General features: G+C 43.8%; 1 protein-coding gene across 2 annotated transcripts in view; it reads right to left on the reverse strand.

Moving 5' to 3' along the window:
- The window catches only part of TBC1D23 (TBC1 domain family member 23), a 63,713-nt gene extending 48,736 nt beyond the window's left edge, over nucleotides 1-14,977 (reverse strand). For both annotated transcript variants that reach the window (XM_006258337.4, XM_006258336.4), the window contains exon 1: nucleotides 14,878-14,977. In XM_006258337.4, coding sequence (XP_006258399.3) covers nucleotides 14,878-14,912 — 35 coding nt within the window. In that variant the 5' untranslated portion in view covers nucleotides 14,913-14,977. The remainder of the gene's footprint in view (nucleotides 1-14,877) is intronic.
- Nucleotides 14,978-20,273: the final 5,296 nt, after the last annotated feature.

Raw genomic sequence — 20,273 nt, forward strand, 5'->3', positions numbered from 1 at the left:
TTAAAGCGCGAGTTTTAGCAAGCAAGCACAAAACGTATTTTAAAATAGATCAGTTTCCTGCTACACACAGTTCAATATTTCACACACCTGCACGTAGACTGTACCTGCTGAGGCACATCTCGTCACTTCAGCAACTGCAATATGAAACTACAGCATGATGGCAAAATACCAGGTACACCGAAGAAAAACAACAAGAATAATAAGTAGTTTCTGTCTACAGAAGGGTTTTCCTATTGTAACCTTTAAATGGTCTTCATAAGTGTGGGCATAAAGTTCTCAAAACTGCTTTCTATCCTTAAATATACCACATAACCATGTACGAACACAGTGAGCATAGCGTGCAACACCTGTCCAATATTCAATAGAGATTCTACCCCTCTACAGTGATGCGCATCTCTTGAAGCAACTGATGTGCTCCTTCATTCGGATTAACAGATGCTAAAGCAGGGGCAGGCAATTATTTTGGGTGGAGGGCCACTCACCGAATTTTGGCAAATTGTCGAGGGCCACATAGGTAGCCCCACCCCTTGCCAGGTGCCCTGCCCCTTGGTTGCCATCTTGGGGCCCAGAAGCCCCGCCCCTAGCCTCTGACCATTGCCAATGGAAGTCTTACCCCTTGCCCCTGGAAGTACTCCTTTGGGGAAAAGGGTTTGCCATCTTAGGGGGGAAAAAAAAAATTACATACTAAAAATCAAACACCCATAATAATATATTTATTTTAATTTAATTAAAAAAAGATATATTTTTGTCCTGATTTGTGGGTGTTTGCGGTCTACATGCAGAAGTGATTGTATATGGAAGTTTGTGGGGACGTATGTGTGTGGGAGCCATGTAGTGCAGAGTGGGTGGGCAGGAAAGTTGGAAAAATACTGGGGAGGGGGAGTGGGAACTGAGTGGGACTGTGGGGCCTCCACCAATGTCCCAGGGCCAGAACCGATGGGGCCCAAAGTGGGGCAGAAGGAGTGCAGGGGTCTGTGGAGCCAGGCTTGGCTGCACCAGCAAGGAGAGGGGGGAGCTGCCCCAGCTCCATAGAGCCCCTACCACTCGGGACCCTGCGCTCCTGCCGCTCTGCTCTGGCCCTGCATTTCCACCTGGCTGCTGCTGGCTCCTATGCATCCGCTCAGTCCCAGTGCCCCCACCCCAAACCAATGGTACAGGTGGGGAGCAGCGCGCAGCCCTGACCCTGTGCTCACCAGCAGGGAACAAGTTGGTGCTCAGCATGGAGGAAAAGTGCCCCCCCCCGGTGGCCAGCGCCCTGTGCTGCAGCTGGTCAGAGCCTGCACAGGGCTGTCCTGACTCTCCACCATATCACCCCTGCTCCATGAGGCAACGGTGGCAATGGAGAGAGTAAGCAGGTGCATGGGAGCCAGCAGCAGCCAGGTGGAAGTGCGGAGCCTGCGACAGTCTCCCGGACCAGCTCCTCCCTCCCTGCTGCTGCAGCCCACCCCAGCTCCACAGACCCCTGACAGCCCACACATGTGCTCTTACTGCCCTCCTCTGGGCCCGCTGGTACTGGCCCCAGGTCACTGGCACAGGCTCTGCACTCCCGCTCACTTCCATTCCCCCTCCAAGCCCCCACTGCCACTTTCCCGCCCACCCGTCAGCTCCTGGCTGCATGGCTGGACCATGGGATTCACCAGGAGCTGGCCTGGCCCGGAGGAATGGGGCAATCCCCCTGGTCCTCCCTCCCCCCCGGTCTTACCTGAATTTCCTGTCCTGGCACAGCCACGAACAGCCCCATTGTCACAGGCCAGAAGCCCCTGCTAGGAAGGGGCTTCCAGCTGGGTGGGAGGAAGTAGGGCAGGGCCAGGCATACCCTGCTGTTGCAGGAGCCTGCTGGAGCTTCCCCTGGGTCCTACTGCCCCTGGCTCCTGTCATCTTTGATAGGAGCCAGGGGCAGGTAAATATTAATTTTCTAAATGTTTTAGGGGCCCCACAGGTTGAATAGAATGGCCTGGCAGGTCAGATCCAGCCCACAGGCTGTACTTTGCCCACCCCCACACTAAATCTTCCAATTCAAGCCCACTAACTACAGATGCCAGGTCTTATACTACTTAGTAAATGTTACTGCCTTTTGATTTCATAGCAAGTCAGATATGTTTCATAAAAAATGTGGTATTAATTGAAGTCCACACAGTGCTAAATATATCTAGTAGAGTGCCTCATATTTAGGCACCTGGTGTTCAATAACTACAGGGCATATTCACAAAATGTATCAAGTGTCCAGGGGGGAGGAAGAAGAGTCAGATACTGGAGATTGGCACATCTATTTTATTGAGCAACCTATTCGGTCCCAGTGGAAATCCTAGATGAAAGCATATCAAGTCTAGTGCATGCAAATCCTGAATTTCTAGATAACCCTTCAATTGAATATAGGTTAAAATCTCAATCCTGCAAACACTTATGTATGCACCTAACATTAAGCATATGTGCAGTTCCAAAGTCTACTCAGTTTCTGAAAATATTTATGGTTTGGGGGCTTAAGTGTTTAGCTCCCACCCATTAGCTGATGCAATCTGTTTCCATTAGTTTCGTAAGAGCTTTAAAATAATTTCATTATGTAAAAGTCAACTTTTTATGTAAAAAAATCACTTATTTTCTTTATTCTACCTTCCCACTTCGGATGAGGTAGGAAGGCTCTGCAAAAGGCATACTTGTCAACCCATTGTAATCATTCTGTTATTTGTATCATACTCGTGCCTAGAACCTCCGTTTTGTATATATGCAGTGCACATATACACAAAGTTTACAATCCAAGGCCGTGTCCCTGCAGGTTATCAGTCTAATTACTCGGTAATTAAAAATTATTTAGGTTTATCAAGTGGCTGTCCAGAACCCTTCAATAGTTTACCAGCACACGTCTTCTAAATGGAAATGCCCCCAGCTATAATACATATTCATGTTAGTGCAGAAAACTTATTTTAGATTAAACTGCCTTAATCTCCAAGCTACTCATTTATTACACAGGTATTAAGTAACCTTAAGGGAGAGGGGAGAGAAAATTGTTCTAAACTATGGAGTCCAAAGAACCAGCTTTTATCTTTAAAAAGATAAAAAATTAACTTATTGCAATAAAATGCTTCTGATCTAGACATTTAGTAGATTTAATAAATTCTTCAAAATATTATAGCTATATCATAAACATGAGCTGCTCAATTCAGTTGTAACTTTTCATTCCTATAAAATAAACACAAGTTGAGCCAAATAAATCACTTGCATAATCATTCACATAATACACACAAAAGTGGTCCTCATGGAGGCATCCAAGCAAAACAGAGAAGTGAAACCATTCACCAAAATAATTACAAATCTGGAATCAAATGAGTAGTGAACAAGTCACTTTTGTTTTAAGGCTCTACAAAAAACAGCCCACTCTTAATAAAACTAGATACATTAAAACAAAAACAAAACACTTAACAGCAATAGCTGGAGATGGCCAGGGTTGTGGTTCTGCTGTGATGTGGCTGCAAAAGTCACTCAACTAGGTTTTTCATACACTTCCTGATGTACAATCCATTGTGAAAAACTGAAGCCTGTACCTAGCTGATACTAATCTGCTCAGAAATTCAGTTTAAGAACGGCAACAAAAGGATCAAACTATTTGAGAAACAGCAGACCAACACACAGCACTGAAGTATATTGATGCCATATGTTCCACTGTTTTGGTGCTTGCAATTACATAAACAAATTACTATTCCTTAACACAAGACAAACTTAGTTGAAATGTGCCCATATACTGACACACAATTGGCAAAAAATATGCAAGCATATGGGTACATCCAACCCAGATATGTTGTTTATGTTTGTGTCAATGTATTTAAAAAAAAAAATCCAAGTATAGGTATCATTCTTCTGGAGAAGAGGATCAAGTGTGTACAGGACACGTATGCAGAGCAAAACTAGTGGTTTCTATGGCAATGCACTCAAATCTCAGTCCTACTCCAAATGAAAATTGAGATAAATGAGGAGATATGATTAGAGGTCTCCATCTATGCTGCTGAACTATACACATGCTGAGCATGCCAAACTTGTAACAGACACAGCCATGGATAAAGTATGGTTTGATTTTATAGTTGCCATTCAAATATTAACCATGGTTGGAATTAATCCATGATTAGGATAGGGAATTAACTGAATAAAAACTGTAGTGTTGTTATGACCTCAGGAAGCAATACCAGAACCTGAAGAGAAGCATACCCTGCTATTGGGCTTTTTATGAAAAGTTCAAAGTTTTAGAATTACATTTGAGAATTGTATTTAAATTATAATTCATTTATTAATGATTATTACCAACACATCTACATTACACTGTATGGATTTGAGAAGTAGGTTTACACCTTTCTTTCATGATAGATGAACCATTACTTCACAGTAGTTTCCTCTCCTGAACTCTTCCTAAAGGCATGTTTTGAAGTGCGATAGGTGGGTCGGTTGGAGCTAATTACAGGATACAAATATCTTAATATCCAGTAATCACAGTAATGCAATAGGGCTTTAAAGCTAGGTTTACTGGGGGATAGAGAACAAAGTGGGGAAGCGGGGGATCTGGAGAAAGCAGAAGCAGGAGAGACAACAGGGAAGACTCCTTATTCTTCCTGAGAAAGTAGGGCAAATCGCCTAGTTACCTTGTGTCTGCACATGAATGCACGGAGCCTGGGAAACCAGCAGGAAAAATTGAAAGTCCTCACACAGTCAAGGAACTATAATGTGATTGGAATAACAGAGATGTGGTGGGATAGTTCGCAGGACTGGAGTACTATCATGGATGGGTACAAACTGTTCAGGAGGGACAGGCAAGGTAGAAGAGGAGTTGAGTTGTACTTTATGTAAAAAAGTATGATAGCTCAGAGCTCCAGTATGAATCTGGAGACAGGCCTATTGAAAGTCTCTGGGTTAAGGTCAGAGGGGAGAGCAACAAGGGTGATGTGGTGAGTGTGTGCTATAGACCACCTGACCAGGAGGATGAGGTAGATGAGGCTTTCTTCAGACAACTAGTAGAAGTTTCCAGATCTCAGGCCTGGGTCTTAGAGGGGGTTTCAATCACCCTGACATCTGTGGGGAGGGTAATACAGCAGTGCACAGGCAATCCAGGAAGATTTTGGAGAGTGTTGGAGACAACTTCTTGGTGCAAGTGTTGGAGAGGCCAACTAGGAGCTGTGCTCTTCTTGACCTGCTGCTCACAAAGAGGGAACAATTTTTGGGGGGGGATGTAGAAGTGGATGGCAACTTAGGCAGCAGTGACCACAAGATGATTGAGCTCAGGATCAGGATCAGGACAAAAGGAAGAAAAGGAGAGCAGCAGAGTAAGGACCATGGACTTCAGAAAAGCAGACTTTGACTCCCTCGGGGAACAGATGGGCAGGATCCCCTAGGAGGCCCATCTGAGGGGGAAAAGGAGTCCAGGAGAACTGGCTGTATTTTAAAGAAACTTTACTGAGGGTACAGGAACAAGCCATCCTGATGTGCAGGAAGAATAGCAAATGTGGCAGGTGACCAGCTTGGTGTCACAACCCAATTAAGTAGTGCCCGTGTCACAAACAAATAAAACCATTCAAAACAGTTTTTTTCTACACTAGGTTAACTAAGGGTTAACAAAAATGATAATAACCACTTTTTTTTTGCTGCGCATGTCAAAAAAAATTTATAACTGCGACACTAACATAAAATAAAACTTAGCCTTCTGTGCTATACATAAATCATTATAACTGGTCAAAAAAACCAAAAAATAACCTTATAATAACACCCTAGTGAAGACCGCTAGATAATTGGCGATTCTAATTAAATTTATGACGTGGCAAAAAACAATTGGCTATTACACAAATAAAACCCGTCTTCACTTCTGTGAAGAACGGGAAACCTCCACACACACACCTAAAAAAACCTCTAAACAGATGCGTGAGAGTAACTGACAAATTAATCACTTGTCAGTCTCCCCCGTCTCGACCTAATCAGACGTAAATCAACGACCTGCCGGCCCGACTTTTTTCTCCATTTATCTGCCCGACCGACAAACTCTTATACAGACCAACCTATGACCTACGAACCTTAAGCTATAACTAACCAAAAATCTCTGACCTCCGCTATTCACCACCTTGACGGCGTAAATAAATAATCTTGCTTTACAACCGATAAGCGTCCGCCTAATTAATTCCACTCCAAGCGTCACAAATACCCGCCTGACGGCCTTCTAAGGCAACGGACCCTTAACTGCCCGGGTGAGAGTCAGAGACAGCTGCTGGCCAGCTGCCCTGGGTCCCGACACTTGGCTTAGCAGAGAACTCTTCTGCGAGCTTAAAACACAAGAAGGAAGCTTACAAATGGAAGCATGGACAAACAACATGGGAAGAGTACAAGAACATTGTTTGGACGTGCAGGGATGAAATCAGAAAGGCCAAAGTGCAACTGGAGTTGCAGCTAGGAAGGGACATGAAGGGTACAAGAAGCATTTCTACAAGTATGTTAGCAACAAAAAGGTCAGGGAAAGTGTGGGTCCCCTTACTGAATGGGGGAGGTAACCTAGTGACAGATGAGGAGGAAAAGGCTGAAGTGCTCAATGCCTTTTTTACCTCTGTCTTCACAGGTAAGGTCAGCTCCCAGACTACTGCACCAGGCAGCACAGTTTGGGGAGAATGTAAGCAGCCCTCAGTGCAAATAGAACAGGTTAGGGACTATTTAGAAAAGCTGGACATGTACAGGTCAATGGGGCTGGATGCAATGCATGTGAGGGTGTTGAGGGAGTTGGCTGATGTAATTGCAGAGCCGCTGGCCATTATCTTTGAAAAACTTGTGGCGATCTGGGGAGGTCCCAGACAATTGGAAAAGGGCAAATATAGTGCCCATCTTCAAGAAAGGGAAGGAGGAGGATCCAGGGAACTACAGACCAGTCAGTCTACAGACCAGGCATTCCTGGCCCAGTGCATGCTGTAGCCGCGCACATGCACATGGTATTTAATCCGTGACATTATCGGCCATAAAAAGCCGATTGCCAACAATGTCAATTTTCCTTTTATTGGCGCAGATACAATATGGATCAATATATAGGTACACCTCTAGTTAAAGAGCTTATTTATTAGTCTTCAGGAAGCTTAAAAACAATTACCTGCATCCAGGTTGCTGCATTATTCATTTATACACTGTTCAAAGATCTGCTAACAATACTTGTACTTTAAGCAGGAATGCTTTGATTACTTGTATCAGTGGTTCTCAACTTTTTCAGACTCAAGGTATCCCTTGTTAGACAGAGTTGCAACATCTCTTGGAAAATTGTCAGCTCTTAGCTTTGACTTATTTTTTGACTACAGAAAAATAATAAAGCAATTCTTCTATGGCAAACATCCTCTGAAAAACCACAACAAGTCATAACATTTTTGACAGTCAGATTTCCCATTTGAAATGTCTGAGTTTATCTTGTGAATCATGTTGAGTGCTTGCACACCTAGTATTACACAGCATCCTTAAGAGGATCTCACAAGACCCCACAGTGCCATGGAACCCTGGTTGAAAATTGCTCATGCACACACACTCCTGAAATTAGCCAATATCACAACAGTTTGTTATATGCTTTAAGAGTTTCACCTATCTTGTAGCAAACAACAGGGAAAAAAAGTACACATTTCTTTATATCAGGGATGGGCAAAATATGGCCCATGGGCCGGATCCAGTCCGCCAGGCCATTCTATCCAAAGATGACAGGAGCCAGAGGCAGTAGGACCCAGGGGAAGCCCCGGGAGGTTCCTGCAACAGCAGGGCCTGCCAGGCCCCACCTCCACAGCCAGAAGCCCTTGCCTAGTAAGGGCTTCTGGCCTGGGACCATGGGGCTGTTCATGGCTGTGCCAGCCCAGGAAATTCAGGTAAGGGGGTGGGGACAAAGGGAGGACTGCAGGGATCACCCCAGTCTTGGGGATGGGGCAGCTCCTGCTGAGTCCCACAGTCTGGCCATGCAGTTAGGAGCCGGCGGGCAGGCAGGAAAGTGGCAGTGGAGATGGGGGGAGTGGAAGTGAGCAGAAGCACAGGGGCTGTGCCAGTGTCCCGGGGCCAGCACCAGCAGGGCCCAGAGTGGGCCTGTAGGAGCATGGGATGTGGGCTGGCAGGGGTCTGTGTAGCTGAGCTGGGCTGCACCAGCAAGGAGAGGGGGGAGCTGGACCAGCTCCATAGAGCTCCTGCTGGCTGGGACTCCGCACTCCTGCTGCCCTGCTCTGGGCCCCACTGGCTCTGGCCCCGAGACACGGGAGCAGGACCTGCACTCCCACCTGGCTGCCACTGGCTCCCGTGTACCCGCTCACTCCCAGTGCCCCTGCCCGAGCCTTGCAGTATAGGTGGGGAACAGCAAGCAACCCCGACCCTGCATATCCTGTGCTCACCAGTGGGGAATGAGCTGGTGCTCAACACAGTGGGAAAGCACACATGCATTGCCCCCGCTCCCAAGCAGCTGCTTGCAGCCAATGTGGGGCTGTCCTGCCTTGGGGGGAGGGGGGCAGGCTCTACCCAAAATAACTGCCCACCCCTGATAGATCATCAAATAAGATCTGTTTCCCTTCAGATAGATGCAAGGTTGTCACCAGTAAAACACATTATACTCCCATGCCACCCAAGTACACCCTTGGCTTTCATCACTTTACCAACCACTTCCAATTTAATTTTAAATTAAAAAACAAAAACGAAACCCAAGCACTGTTTAAAGAAATGTAACATGGAGTGACCCAAGGGAGTGCTCCAGGTGACCGGTTTTGTTTAATATCTTCATCAATGACCTGGAAGATGGCATGGAGTGCACCCCCAGGAAGTTTGTAGATGACTGGGGAGAGTTGTAGCTATGTGGGAGGGTATGACTAGGATTCAGAAAGACTTTGAAAAATTGGAGGGCTGGACCAAAAGAAATCTCCTGAGGTTTAATAAGGACAAGTGCAAAGCCCTGCACTCAGGACGGAACAATCCCAATGCACTAGTACAGATTGGGGACCAGCTGGCCAAGCAGCAGCTCTGCAGAAAAGGACCTGGAGATCACAGCGGACAGCAAGCTGAATATGAGCCAACAGTGCGTGCTTGTTACAAAGATGTCATACTGAACTACATTAGTAGGAGCATCACCAGCATATCAAGGGCGGTGATTCTTTTTCTCTATTCAGCACTGATGATGCCACATGTGGAGTACTGTGTCCAGTTTTGGGCCACCCACTACAGAAAGGATGTGGACAAATTGGAGAGAGTCCAGTGGAGGGCAACAAAAATTATTAGGGGGCTGAAGCACATGACTTATGAGGGGAGGCTGAGGAAACTGGGCTTATTTAGTCCGGAGAAGAGAAGACTGAGGGGAGATTTAATAGCAGCCTTCAACTACCAAGAAAGATGCCACATGTAGCACATGGAACCATATGTGGTTCCAACAAAGATGGAGCTAGATTGTTCAGTAGTGACAGATGACAGAACACGGAGAAATTGTTTCAAGTTGTAGCAAGGGAACTTTAGGTTGGAAATTAGGAAAAACTCTCTAACTAAGAGGATAGTAAAACACTGAAACAAGTTACCCAGAGAGGTTGTACAGTCTCCATCCTTGGAGGTTTTTAAGACCAAACTAGACAAAGCCTTGGCCAGGATATGCTAGTTGGGGCTGGTCCTGCTTTGAACAGGGGGTTGGACTAGATGACCTCCTCAGGTCCCTTCCAACCCTAATTTTCTACCATTCAATGAATATGTCCAAGCAAGATACCATTTCTATTCTTTATAAGGCTTTCTGGTCTTTGAGCTTCTCTCTGTTAAAGAAGCTTGCCCCACATGCAGGCAAAGGGGAAGGGAGGAGCATAGATGGTACATCCCCTGTCATCAGGAGATATAGGAACCAGGTGAGAACAACAAGCTGGGCTGCTGTTACAGATCCTAGTAAGGAAGTACTGTTTTCCTAACAAAAAACAGATTCTGTTTAACATTTCTTTCACCAAAGTCATTAACTTACACCATCCAATTAGAAAATGTAAAGAACCATGCAATTACATAATGCATCTCTGATATTTATTGCAGTCTTATTATAATGTTTGCATTAAGGAAGGAAAACTAAACCAGGAACATCAATTTTATGAAGTTTCTCTTGCAAAGCCCCCATCTAGCTAAAAAACATGTAGGGGTCATGCTCTGCATCCATTATAGAGATGTTTATACAATATATTAACAGGGTGTCAGACATATGGCCCATGGACCAAATTCTGGCCACAGATCCGAACCATCTGGCCCGCAGCGATGACCCTGGGTCTGAACTGGCTCAGACTGGGCCTGCAGGCAGGGCCCCAGATGCATGCACCAAATGTAGTGCTTTGTTTGGTCTGGGATCTGTGCTACATGTGGCATCCGAAGGTGCTGTGGGCAGAGACCAGCTACTAGGGGCACCTGCTCTCCATCAATTTGTGGCCATTGTTCCTAGTTACTCCAGGGGGTGCCCTAGTAAATAGAGCATCTTTTTTTCCCTGCTGCCCTCCCATGATGAATTTATAGGCAGCCACAAAATCACCTCTCAGGCCTTCACTTGCAAAGGCTGAAGAGATCTAAGCCCTTCAGTCTCTCCTTGCAGGGCCTTGCCTGCAGGCCTCTGACCATACAAGTGGCACTCCTCTGAACCCTTAAGATTTTCTGCATCCCTCTTGAAGTGCAGCACCCAAAACTGGATGCAGTACTCCAACTGCGACCTGACCAGTGCCGCATAGATGGAAAGCATCACCTCCCTGGACCTGTTCATCATGCATCTGCTAATGCATGATAAAGTGTGATTAGCCTTGTTGATCACTTTGTCACATTGATGACTCATGTTCATCTTGGAGTCATAGATGACTCCAAGATCTCTTTCCACTGCTGAGAAGGTCATCCCCCAGCCTGTAAAGTGTGTTGGTGGTTCTTTTTGCCCAGGTGCAGCACTTTGCACTTGTCTTTGTTGAACTGCATCCTATTTAACTATGTCCTTCATGACCACTTGAAAATGTCATCTGTACTCAGCACATGACTGCATACACCTGGGACCCCTGGGACTGTTCTATCTGGATTTTTATTATTTTCCTGGCATTTTTACACCCCCCTTTATTCTGTTCCAGCTGCTGCAATCTACAATGTGACACAGAAGTCTGCAAGACAGGTACAGAAAAACATTTCCAATTTGGAATTCTGAGTTATTCCAAATATTGCATCATATTGGAATAACTCAAAAAATTATATACAGAGGCACTGATGTAGCATTGATGTTTCTGGGTGTTAAGCAGTAGTCTTATGGTGCTTGCTTCAAACATTGATTAAGTCAAACTGATTTTAAAAAACTTCCCAGAGCAATGCTATTTCATGTCATGCGATTCCAACTATAAGAACTGATTTGTGACTGGGAACCTAAGTGTGGAACTCAAAGGCATTTTTACTGATTCCATCCATAGTCAAGGCTGTGTTCAGCCTTTCAGTTAAAGCAGGAGTTGTCAACCGGGGGTATGTGTATCCCTGGGGGTACTTTGAAAAAGGTCCCAGGGGGTACATGGGGGCAGGCGGGGATGGAGTGCCACCACTCCATGCTGCTGCCTCAGGAGTAGGGCCAGGGTGGGGCGAGAGCAGGGCCACAGAGATGCTGTGCTGCTGCCGCTCGCCCCACCTCCACTCTGTGTCCAGCCATTTGCCTCTGTCCCCCCCCCCCTGCAGCCAGCCGCTCGCCCCCACCCCCGGGGTACACTTATGAAAAAAGGGGGCCACTGGGGGTACACTTATTAAAGAGGTTGAAAATCCCCAAGGTAAAGCAAATCTTAAAACAATTACATTTTAGATACCATTAAAAAAATCCTGTTCCACTGAGGTGGTCAATTAGCTCAGTTGGTAAGAGTGTGATACTCATAATTCCAGTGTCACAGTTTGATCCCTGTACGGGACAAGACATTTCCTGCCTCAGGCAGCAAGCTGGACTAGATAACTGCTTGAAGTTCCTTCCAGTGGTACTTCTCTATGATTTCTATGATCTACTTGCCTCAAACTTCGAATACTTATGATAGAATAATTATACTAAGCATTGCCAGTAGATCTTCAGAACTATTTACAGCTTTACGATGCAAGGATAGCTATAAATCCAAGTTTTAGAGTGTCTGATGCAAGTGAACCTAAACAATATGCATTTCATCTCCTAATCAAACAACATACCTAACTTTATAATTTAGTACAGGGCTGTCCAACTGGCAGTCTGTGAGGGTTTAAATTGTGGCCTGCAGGTCTTGTGGGCACCACTCTTGAATTCAGGGCATAAATGTTGTATATGCTGCAGCTCAACCCCCGACCTCCTTGCCCACTATTGAATTTGGGGTTTTTGGTTGCCATTGGCGAGTAAAATTGGTAGCAGGAGAGGAGGGGAGAAGGTGAAACGTGGCAGCATTCAACCCCTGGGTTCTGGAGCTGCACCAATAAGCTGTTGCCCTACCACCAAAATGGGCACCTTGAGGGGCCAAATAAGTTGGACAGGCCCAATTTAGAGACTCAGTTATTTTCAGCAGGAAAGGTACAGATACAAAAGTAGATCTACCAAAACTAAGCAAAAAATAAAATATGCAAATTTTAGACAAAAGTATTCTCTCACAAACACACACCTTTTCCCCAGAAAAACAGCTTCTCGAAATTGCTTCTACCATATTGTCTGCATTGCTGTATGTGAAAAACACAGTATATAAATTTGTGGCATAATGTGAATGCTCCTATACCTATTTCACAGTGCTCTTATAGCTAGATGCAAATATTTAGCCTGGCATCAAACATACAAAACACTTTTGGTGATATCCTACATCACAATTTCCCAAAAATGGCGAAATAGCTAAAATAAATTATTTTATAGCAAAGTATAAGATATGCACTTCCCACCAAAAATGTTAAAACAAATAAAACCACCTTGAAGTTAGCTCTCAAAAAAACAAACAAACAAAAAAAATGGATAAAAAATCCTGGTTATGGTATTTGTGTGCTGACTGAACACAAGGTATTACAAATTATCCTATAAATTGTAGCATATTTTTCTGACCTCAAAAGAAAACATTATTGTTTTCGGTAAGTAAAACAGCATTCTCTTACACAATACGCCTCACCTTTTCTTAAATGCTTTCATCTAGTTCAGAAATAAATAGCTGTACATTTCAAGAAATACTTATAATCAGTTATTAATAAGGAAAAAACAAACAAACAAACTCACTCCATCACAAGACAGGTATAGGTTTCTTGCAGAATTTCTTAGACAAAGAGTTAAGGTAGATCTTCTATTATGCTTTGTAGTACCAACAGGACAGCTATGTTAAACCTGATCAAAAATGGTCTTCCTTGTAGGTGCCTGATCCAACTACATTGTTTCCTTTGAGTTTCTCTTCTTTTGTCCTTTAAGTTCTATTTTGATGACCCTATACAATAGGCTAGTATTTTTAATCACACTGTCTAGTGACAGAATCTCTCTCTTAATTTTAGAAAAGTAGCATATCAGGTATTTATTATGAGGCATTCGGGATCATCTTGTTTTACTTTATTTTGCTTTATTTCAATGCATACGGTCATTTCTCCAAAAGGGGCACATACCAACAGTGATGCAAGCTGACCAACTGAAAGGTTTTGTGAAGGGGTCAAGAGCCCTGTGTTGTCACTAAACGTTTCTAGATGCTACAAATTTGAGGCAGTCACAGACTCTGATCATAGAATCAAAAGGTTGAAGTGAGCCCTTGCATCAACATGGAGCCTCTAGCTCCAGTGTGGTCTCAAGCCCACTGGACCTAAATGCAGGCACTATAGCCAAAGCGATTCCTACCACCTTTCATTCCAAATCACCAATCAGTATACCCTGACATGAGTGTCTTAATTATCAATGCTCACATATAAGCTCCATATTCTCCAAACCTACATCAAAAATGTTTTACACCAAAACATTTCAAACATTATCCAAGAAAAATCTCTCTCTGCTCAGAAAAAAAAAAGTCAACTCATCCATCCCCAAAAATCAAAGCTGTTCTGACAGGAAACTGTGTTCAAAGTGCAGAGGAATGTGCTGCATGATAGCTTAAGTGAAAAGGTGTGTACACACTCACACACACTCAGCACCATAATGTGGAATTTTATTTTGAATAAAAATGACTGAACTCCACAGCCTCCTACAGCAGATAAGTTTTTGTTAAAAGCTCTTGCATTCAGGCAGTACCAATCCTGCTTAACATACTGTCATTACAACTCAAAATTACTGGTCAGCAAGGTATGCATGCAAGCTATACTTAACAAACCCTTCCTATTTTTGCAGGAGCTCCATCTGGAACAAGAACCAGGCTGCAAAGTTTGTTTTTGTTTTTTTAGTGGGAGCTTTAGCAGTTCTGGATGTTGCAGGTTGCACAGTGCTCTCGACAGCGAGCACTGGAAGTAGAAGCACAGCTGTTCTTCTCAAAGGGTACTCAGTGCGATTCAGGTTTCATCTCAGCGTTTACAACCTAACACGTCAAGACCCAACAGGATTTTGAGCGGGTGCTCTACTGCATCATTGTATATCGCGAGGTCTGTACAGCAGAAATCCCCCTGTATGGGTCTATACTTTACCAGACATTATACTGCTACATCAATTTTCCTTCAACTACAAAAACGAGTCAATTTAAGCTTTCAAGTAAACACCCGTTAGTAGCCAGCTGCACAGCTCTGCCCCTGACATCCGTCTGCGTAAAGCCATGAACGGCCACACGACAGAGCTACCCGAGCACCTCAGTTACACCCCCCAACCCAACACGGGGGGCGCCGGTCTGTCTCCGTGTCCGTGGGTCCACCCGTGGCGCCCATGGAAACGCTCCTCCCCCGCGCCTCGGGGCGCCAGCCCCGCCCGCCCGCCCCCACCCTCGCGCCCCCAGCCCCAGGCCCGCCCGCACTCACCAGCTGCCCGGCGGCGCCTCTTCGCCTTCGGCCATTGCTGTTGACGTGCCCCTGGCTCGGCCGTAAACCGCGCGCTCTCGTTTTGCGACACCCGAGACATTCCGTCTCTCCCTCCTCCCTTCCTTTACCATGCCACTGTCGTAAAACCCGGGCTTGGCCGTAAACTGCAGGGCGGGGCGCGCTGACCCTATGAGGCTGCTCGAGGTGCGGGCGCAGTACTAGCACCAGTGGAAGTAAATCTATTTTCATAATATGTGAATTATGCAATTGTTTGCATTTAAACCTACCATCACCTATTCTCTTGAACATGGTAATCCCTACTGAGGTGATTCCCCCCGCTCCATGGTACATATTGTTTACTTTGTGGTTTGCTAGTGTGTCACCTGCTCCCTGAAATAGTATTGAACTAATATCAAAGAAATGCATCATGTTAAAAAGAGGATTTAGCTTTTACTTTAGTTCAGCTAGTTTTCTTGGTGAAGAAAAAGGTTCTTTCAAGCATATGGGACACAAATACACCAGGAATCATGAAGTTAAGAATGTCAGAGGAACAGTAAAGCAGGAGAACTGGGAGAAGTATGAAATGAGGTCAGAGATGCAAGTAGGTAGCAAAATGAAGTGAGGTCTCAAAGGTGATGTGTGAGAGCCTGAATTTTATTTTATTACAAATGAGAAGCCAATGAGTCATGCATTGCCTTGGTAAAACTGCAGTGGTAAGAGAAATAACAAAAAAAGAACTAAGAAGTGGGGAGGGAATAACCACTAACTTTACAGCTAATGGATTTTAACCAGACAGCTCCTGAGAAATTCTCCAGATTTATGAAGACACCCTTTCCCAAGTAGATGTCATTTCTATGAAAGATTGGCTATTTGATGCCTTTTTAAAAAGTACTGACTGTTATTACTTTCTATTTATTTAGACTTCCTTCCATTATTGCTTAGCTATGTCTAGTAATTTTTACAGAACAGACAGTTGGGAGGCAAAATTCACAATTACACAGTGAAGTACTTCTTTTATATACAGTATCATTATTTTACTTGCCCACCATAATAATCATTAAGTCTAGACAGAACTCCTTATAGTCCTGAAGCTTGTATTCATCTCCAAAATATATATTGGTGTTGTAGATCCTGAAAATCTTTTCCATGGAACAATAGTGCCATCGCATGACCAGGTAAGGTTATGGCACATGCATATTCTTTCACATTTGTGCCTTAAGATGCATTCCAGGTCATATTTATCTACCTGTTAAAAATCTTGTATATCTTTATCTCTCTGGACCTATGCAACTAGTCAAAATTCAGGGTAATTCGATTGGGAGGAGAAATTGGTGATGGAGACTGATCTGTGATGTAATTTAATTTAATTTACAAGAATGTACAAAATTCTGCTCTTATGAATACAGGCAGAATTAAGACACCACAGAGAGCCTGCTCACAGCTTTGAAGCATTTCCAGCCAGATCCACAACCCAGAAGCTATTTCTGTCATTTTTTTTATAGAGCCACACACCAGTTTGTTCAGTTTGTCTGAAAGCTTCCTTCTCTGGGAATGTGTACATGATTCAACTGGTATGAAGCAGAAGGCATGGTAGACATACACTTTACAGACTACCTGACTTCAGACTAACACAGTTTAGTGTAGTGTGATTTAATAGAACTTCCAGGGCTCCACATGGGCTGATTCTCAGAAACCAGGTATCTTAGCAAAGCTGGATATACTGATTCCAGTACCTGAAGTAGCTACATTGTGCCAGGTAGATCTACCCTCTCTCCTTCTCTGTGTGCTCGCTCTCTCACTCCTTGTTCACCTCAGTTGTATCATATCCACTTACATATATATACACCTTTGCAGGGTCTTCAAAAAGTCCTTGTGCACTTCTAAACTTTAATAACTTAGGTTGTAGGTATGATAGAAACAATCTGTAAAGGGCATTTAAAAGCAAATTTATTAACATTTTAGGACAAGTAGAGTACGCAATGCTAGACTTCAACATAGGCACCATCCATCACAATACGGTGCTCAATCTGATCTTCCAACTCAGTTCCTTGAAAACGTTTTCCAGTTGCTCTTGAGTTACTACACTAATTGCATTGGTGATCCTAGCCTTAAGTTCCACCAAAGAATGTGGTTTTGACAAGTAAACCACACTTTTAACATGTCCCCATAAAAAGAAGTCCAACAGCAACAGGTCAGTTGAACAAGGTGGCCAAGCAATTGGTCCACCTCTGCCTATCCACTTTTCTGGGAAAATGTAATTTAGGAACTGTCATACATTCAGAGTGTAGGAGCATGGAGCTCCATCTTAAATATTTAAGAATAAATTCATTATTACTTATGAAATCTAACATTGTGTCCTAAAACTTTAATAAATTTGCTTTTAAATGCTGTTTACAGATTGTTTCTATCATACCTACAGCCTAAGTTATTAAAGTTTAAAAGTGCACAAGGGCATTATGAAAACCCTGTATAGCAAAGCTCCTGTGCCTCTGTCATTTTAATTCCTGAGATGGTCTGTATTTACCTTTGTTTTAGGCAGAATCCTGCACTGTAGTATTTCTTACAGCCATCTAAAATTAAGAGTGGCAGTTAAACCTACCAGGCTCAGTGAAGCTTTGTCCAACTATAACAATAGCTATGATAACTGTTATGTCTGGGTTTTTTTAAACATATTAATTAATCGCATTAGATGGGTGTAATTTCTATCTGTCCTTGTGTGGCTTGGATTCTTAAATTGTTTCTGCAAATGACTAATACTAAATGTAACATTCTTTAAAATTAAGACTGCACTTAAGGCTCTCTGTTACCTCAGACTAAATTAGGGATGTTGCCCAGAGTTTATTAGCATGTTCTTTTAGGCCTGATTCTATAAAAACTTATCTATGTGCTTATTCTGGAAACATTTATGTTTGTATTCAAGGGACTTAATTCCTACTAATGTGCTAGTTAATATATGTATAGACTTTTTGTATGCTTTGTCTCAAACTTTTTACATGCCATTTGTAGCCAATAGAAATGTATTTTACATGCCATTTATAGCCAGTTGAATGAGACAGAGACAACCTCTTTGGCTCAGAAGGTAGAGGAAGATCTTAGTGAGTAGCTATTTTAGATTTGATTCTGACTACTGAGGGTTTGGTTGAGAATCTGAACACGGAGAGTCATTTGGGTAAACATGATCATGAAAATTATGGCATTCAAGATTCTGAGGAAAGGAAGGCATGAGAAAAGAATAAGGATAATGGACTTCAAAAACAGACTTCAACAATAGGGTCCCTTGGGGAGATGTTCAAAAGGAAAAAGGAATTCAGAAGAGCCAGCAGTATCTCAAAGACATAGTATTAAAGGCACAAAGGCAAACTAATCCAGTGTGGAAGGAAGACAGGAATTTTAGTGAGAGATCAATACAACTGTATCAGAAGCTCCATAATGGCATGAAAATAAAAAAGTCATACAAAAAGTGGAAACAATGACACTTATTGAGGGATGAGAATTTAAGAATAACACAAGCATGAAGAGATCACATCACAAGGAATGAGGTACAAAATGAATCTCTCAGTTAGTACGGAACGTGAGCCAATGTGAAAAAGTTTATTTAAATACGTTAGAAGCAAAAAAAGAAGAAATATAAGACACAAGGGATGACAGAAGGCAGAAATAGTCACTGCTTTTTTTTAAAAAAAGGTTAATTGTGACTAGATTCAATTCAATCTTGTCAAAGAGGTAAGAGCATAGGTCAGAATGAGACAAAAAATAATATTTTACATAAATTAGATGTATTCAGGTAGGCAGGGCTGGATGAAATACTTAGCACTAACTGAAGCAATCTGAACCTTAGTAATTATTTTTGGACACTCATGATATATCAGCATTATGATGCTCTTACCAAAAAAAGAGAAAAAGTTAATCTTATTCTGGGATGTATTAGCAAGAGCATGATATGCAAGGTGAAATAGTAATCATTTCACTTGGCACCAGTGAGACTTCAACTGAAATTCTGTGTTCAGTTTTGCTTGAAGAAAGATGCAAGAAAACTTGATTTGAGTCCTGAGGAGAACAACAGAAAATTACTCTAGGCAAGGGAAGTTTAGGTTAGATAGTAGGAAAAACCGTATTATGAGGAGGCTAGTAAAGCACTGAAACAGGCTACCCAGAGCAGTTGTGCAATCTCTATTTTTGAAAGTTGTAAAGGCAAGACAAAGCCCTGGCTGTGATGATCTAGTTGGGGATGGTCCTGTTTGAACAGGGGGTTGGATTAGAGGACCTCCTGAGGTCCCTTGCACCCCTCACTTTCTATGATGCTATGATAGTCTGACTATACTGAAATTTCACATTACAGCATGGGGAGAGATGAGATGAGCTCTAGATTTTCTTTCAGACTCATGAGATGAGCCAGTTGTCCTGAGGTGACAGACTGAATCCCAACTCCCTTAGCTGTCCAGTTTCCCAGTGTTTTTGCAATCATAACATTCACCTGACATCTAGTGATGCTGAGCTGCAACCATGAAACACACAATTATTCTGACATCTGTGGGGGAATTCAGTGTGTGGCTCTTCACAGTGGCTCTCCCCACACATCAGTGGAAACAGCCACAGGAAGAATCTGATGCCTGTACTTCCCACTTCCTTGACTTCACTACGACTCATTTTGTGAGGAAAGATGCACGCTTGCCTAAATGCTTGTAAAATACAGATTATGGGCAATAAAAAGTATATTGAAGGTGATGTCTTTGTATTATATTCTCTCAGGAAGGAGGTTAGGAAAAATATCTCAATGAACTATAAAACAGGCTTTATCTTTTTGGTTTTAGGGCCCAATGAGAGAGGCATTTCTGTAAAAAAAAAAATGCAATGAATCAGAGGGCTCAGCTCCTTCCTCCCCCCATGCGATCCACTGCTGGACTTTCAACTTGCTTTGGTCTTTTTACCAGTTAAAAAAACCCCCCAGCTTGCAGATTGTGGAGTTTGTGGCTCACGGCAACTACTTTCAGCGCGCCAGGATGCAGCTCCTCTCCCCGCTCCCATGGCAGAGCCGGGCCCGAGGGCAGGCGCTGGGGACCCCTGCAATGCGGTGTGTCCCCTTTGGAATCATAGAAGAGGAGGGTCGGGTCGGGAGGGCATCTGCCCTACACAGGCCCAGCCCCAACGACAGCATCCCGGTAGCTTAAAAGCCTCCAAGGTTGGAAATCCCACCGCCCGGCTGGGCAGCCTGCTCCAGCGCTTCGCTGCCCGTCTATCCCCTCCTAACGAGAAAGTTTCTCCCCGTGATCGAAGCTCAGCTCTGCCTCCTCCTCCTCTCCCCGCCTGGCACACTGCAGCCCCGCCCCGCACCCCTACCCCTGCTGGAGGCAGCCGGGCCGGGGCGGGGCCCGCCGACAGCACCTCCCCCGGCCTAG

The sequence above is a fragment of the Alligator mississippiensis genome, chromosome 1, assembly GCF_030867095.1.
Source record: "Alligator mississippiensis isolate rAllMis1 chromosome 1, rAllMis1, whole genome shotgun sequence".
Classification (NCBI taxonomy): domain Eukaryota; kingdom Metazoa; phylum Chordata; order Crocodylia; family Alligatoridae; genus Alligator; species Alligator mississippiensis.